At 37.1% G+C, this 3,640-nt stretch overlaps 1 protein-coding gene across 1 annotated transcript; it reads left to right on the plus strand.

The window, feature by feature from the left end:
- On the plus strand, nt 1,553-3,393 carry LOC104766720 (UDP-glycosyltransferase 73B5-like). Its single transcript, XM_010490659.2, has 2 exons — nt 1,553-2,699; nt 2,817-3,393. Exons 1-2 carry the CDS (start codon nt 1,709-1,711, stop codon nt 3,278-3,280), a joined length of 1,455 nt encoding a protein of 484 aa, XP_010488961.1. The 5' UTR covers nt 1,553-1,708; the 3' UTR covers nt 3,281-3,393.

Consider the following 3,640-nt stretch of genomic DNA (forward strand, 5'->3'; position numbering starts at 1 on the left):
TTAAACTTAAAGTTTGATTCAGTTACAACTAAGAAATTGTATGAACTCCTGATTTTCCATAGATTGTTGGAAACATAGATATGATACCAATGGAACATAAGTGGAAGTGGTATCATATCTATGTTTCCAACATAGAGATTTGAAGAAATGCGTCTAGAGATTTTGAAAATGAGAATTGCTCATCACCAAACTCAGTGTCGTGCTTAAGGTGTTGTGGAAAGGGCATTTGCCCTAAGCCACCAATTTTTAAAAATTTATTAGGCCACATTTTTTTTACATCTAGGCTTATATGTATTTAAGTGGATAACATAAATGTGTGTTTTGTTTGAGAAGTCTATGACATTATGTTATTACAATAAAATCAATATGTTTTATGTATAAGGAAATTTCTGCACATAATTACGTATTATAGTTATAACTAGTATAAGAATACTAATGAAAGACAATTGATTAAAAAAAGATAATTAAAAATACAAGAATTATGTTTTGGAATTGTGTCTAAAAATATTTTTAGAATAAAAAAGATAGAAAAGTTTTGGTTTGTACTTTTTTTCATGTTAAGATCATTATTGTCTTTGGAATTATTTTTTTTAAAATATTTTTAATAACAAAAATTACAATTTTTTATCCGTCCTAAGCCACAAATAGCCTAGGCACGGCACTGACCAAACTGCACAATCAGCGGAGATGACCTGTGAAAGAGGCTGAAAGCCAAAGTATATGGACCACAATGCCATGGAAATATGGGATAGTTTAAGTTCATTATTTCCAATTAAAATTATCCTTTAGTAACGTAACTAATGCATTCCAAAATAAATTTGTAAAACTTATCAAATTATTGCTCATATCATAAAAGACTAATAAATTATAAACCGTACGTAATGCGGTACTATAATCCCCTAGTTCATAATAAAAGGAAGAAGTAAAATGGAAACTAGCCCACTAGAGATCACTAGATGATTTGTTTTGTAGATCCATCCTTTGTTATATTGTAACAGCCAAGTTAATGTGTTCCTCCAATCCTCAGCTGTTATTTATCAAGGTTGTCTTTCTCAGTATATTTCTATGCATACCAAAAAATCAGATAAAGAGAGAAATTCACCTACTTTTCAGACGAAAGCTCACCGCCTTTTCTCACGAATCACTCTCACGAAACATATATCCCACTATAGATATTTTTTAAAAATGATTGCTTTATCATTTTATCGCGTTTTGTCACAATTGACAGGTTCGGAATTAAATAATTTTGTAGGGCTTATTGTTTTTTTAGTATTTTCTTGTGGAAATGCCAGGCCTTCAAAAATTACTCGTCTGCTCGTCACTAAAGTAAGAAGTCAAAGTTTGCTTCTACGAGAGACATCATCACATGTATCATCATCATATGTTCATATTCGATTTCCAATTCATATAGCCAGAACAATGCAACACAAAAGCAAAACATGACGTATGCAAAGACGTGACATTCGCCACCTGGATAACTTTTATTAATTTATTTGATCTTCTTCCACTGTCTTCTTCTACGTGTACGCGCGTGTGTGTATATATAATTCAATCCAGGCAAGAGTAAGAAAAATAATCCAATCCAGACAAGAAACCTTCTTTGTTATTGTCTGATCACATCAAATATTTCAGTTCCATTATTGTTCTGTTTTCTTTTTGTTTTCTGTTTCATCCTGTAAAACCCAGAAGTTGGTTTCTACAAGCAAACATGAGCAGAGAAGTTGCTGAGAGAATTCATATTCTGTTCTTCCCCTTTATGGCTCATGGCCACATGATTCCAGTTCTAGATATGGCCAAGCTTTTCGCGTGCAGAGGAGCCAAATCAACCCTTCTCACAACTCCAATCAATGCTAAGATCTTGGAGAAACCCGTTGAAGCATTCAAAGTTCAAAACCCTGGTTTCGAAATCCGAATCAAGATCTTCAACTTCCCTTGTGTAGAGCTTGGACTGCCTGAAGGATGCGAGAACGGTGACTTCATCAACTCATACCAAAAATCTGACTCAGGTGACTTGTTCTTGAAGTTTCTTTTCTCTACCAAGTATATGAAAGATCAGTTGGAGAGTTTCATTGAAAAATCCAAACCAAGTGCTCTTGTGGCCGATATGTTCTTCCCCTGGGCGACAGAATCTGCTGAGAAGTTCGGAGTGCCAAGACTTGTGTTCCACGGCACATCTTTCTTTTCCCTTTGTTGTTCGTATAACATGAGGATTCATAAGCCACACAAGAATGTTGCTACGAGTTCTACTCCTTTTTTCATCCCTAATCTCCCCGGGGACATAGTTATCACGGCAGACCAAGCTAATGTTGCTGACGAAGAAACGCCAATGGGAAAGTATATGAAAGAGGTTAGGGAATCAGAGACCAATAGCTTTGGTGTCTTGGTGAATAGCTTCTATGAGCTGGAGTCGGCTTATGCTGATTTTTACCGAAGCTTTGTTGCGAAAAGAGCTTGGCACATTGGTCCCCTTTCGCTATCCAACAGGGAGTTTTCAGAGAAAGCCGGAAGAGGGAAAAAGGCCAACATTGATGAGCAAGACTGCCTCAAATGGCTCGAGTCTAAGCCACCTGGTTCAGTAGTTTACTTGTCCTTTGGGAGCGGAACTAACCTCACCAACGAACAGCTGTTGGAGATTGCTTTCGGTCTTGAAGGCTCTGGACAAAATTTCATCTGGGTGGTTAGGAAAAATGAATACCAAGGTAATGTGATCCTCCGATCCTCAGCTGTTATCTATCAAGGTTGTATCTCTCAGTATATTTGCCTCAATGTTAACATAGTTATTACTTGGTGGATGTATGGTTGGGACAATGGGACAGGTGAAAATGAAGAGTGGTTGCCTGAAGGGTTTGAGGAGAGGACAACAAAGAAGGGGCTGATAGTACGGGGATGGGCGCCGCAAGTGCTAATACTTGACCACAAAGCAATTGGAGGGTTTGTGACACACTGCGGATGGAACTCGGCTATGGAGGGCATTGCTGCAGGGCTACCTATGGTGACATGGCCAATGGGGGCGGAACAGTTCTACAACGAGAAGCTAGTGACAAATGTGTTGAGAATAGGAGTGAATGTCGGAGCTACCCAGTTGGTGAAAAAAGGAAAGTTGATAAGTAGAGAACAAGTGGAGAAGGCAGTGAGGGAAGTAATAGCTGGTGAGAAGGCAGAGGAAAGGCGGCTATGGGCTAAAAAGCTGGGCGAAATGGCTAAAGCCGCTGTCGAAGAAGGAGGTTCTTCTTATAATGATGTAAACAAGTTTATGGATGAGCTGAATGGTAGAAAATAAAGTAAGACAGAACATGTTTGATTTTGTGAGATGGATCGTTTGCCACTATTTGGTAAGAGAAATTCCGTATTATGTCAAATTGAATAAAACTGGAGGACATGTAACTTTTAGTATATCTATGATTGATTCAAGTATTTCTTTACTTTATAATTATTGTGATCATGATCATTATCACCCTAAAACACTTATTTGTTCTATTCGAATTGGAAGATTGACTAAAGGATCTAAGTAGTTTGAAATATACATACTGTTGTGATTATGATACATCTCACAGGGAGTAGTTCGTATTAAGGAGTAATCAAAGGGATATGATTTCATTAGAATCTCCACTTATGTCAACTGTATATTCTCAATAACTAT

This window comes from Camelina sativa, chromosome 19 (assembly GCF_000633955.1).
Source record: "Camelina sativa cultivar DH55 chromosome 19, Cs, whole genome shotgun sequence".
NCBI classification, from domain to species: domain Eukaryota; kingdom Viridiplantae; phylum Streptophyta; class Magnoliopsida; order Brassicales; family Brassicaceae; genus Camelina; species Camelina sativa.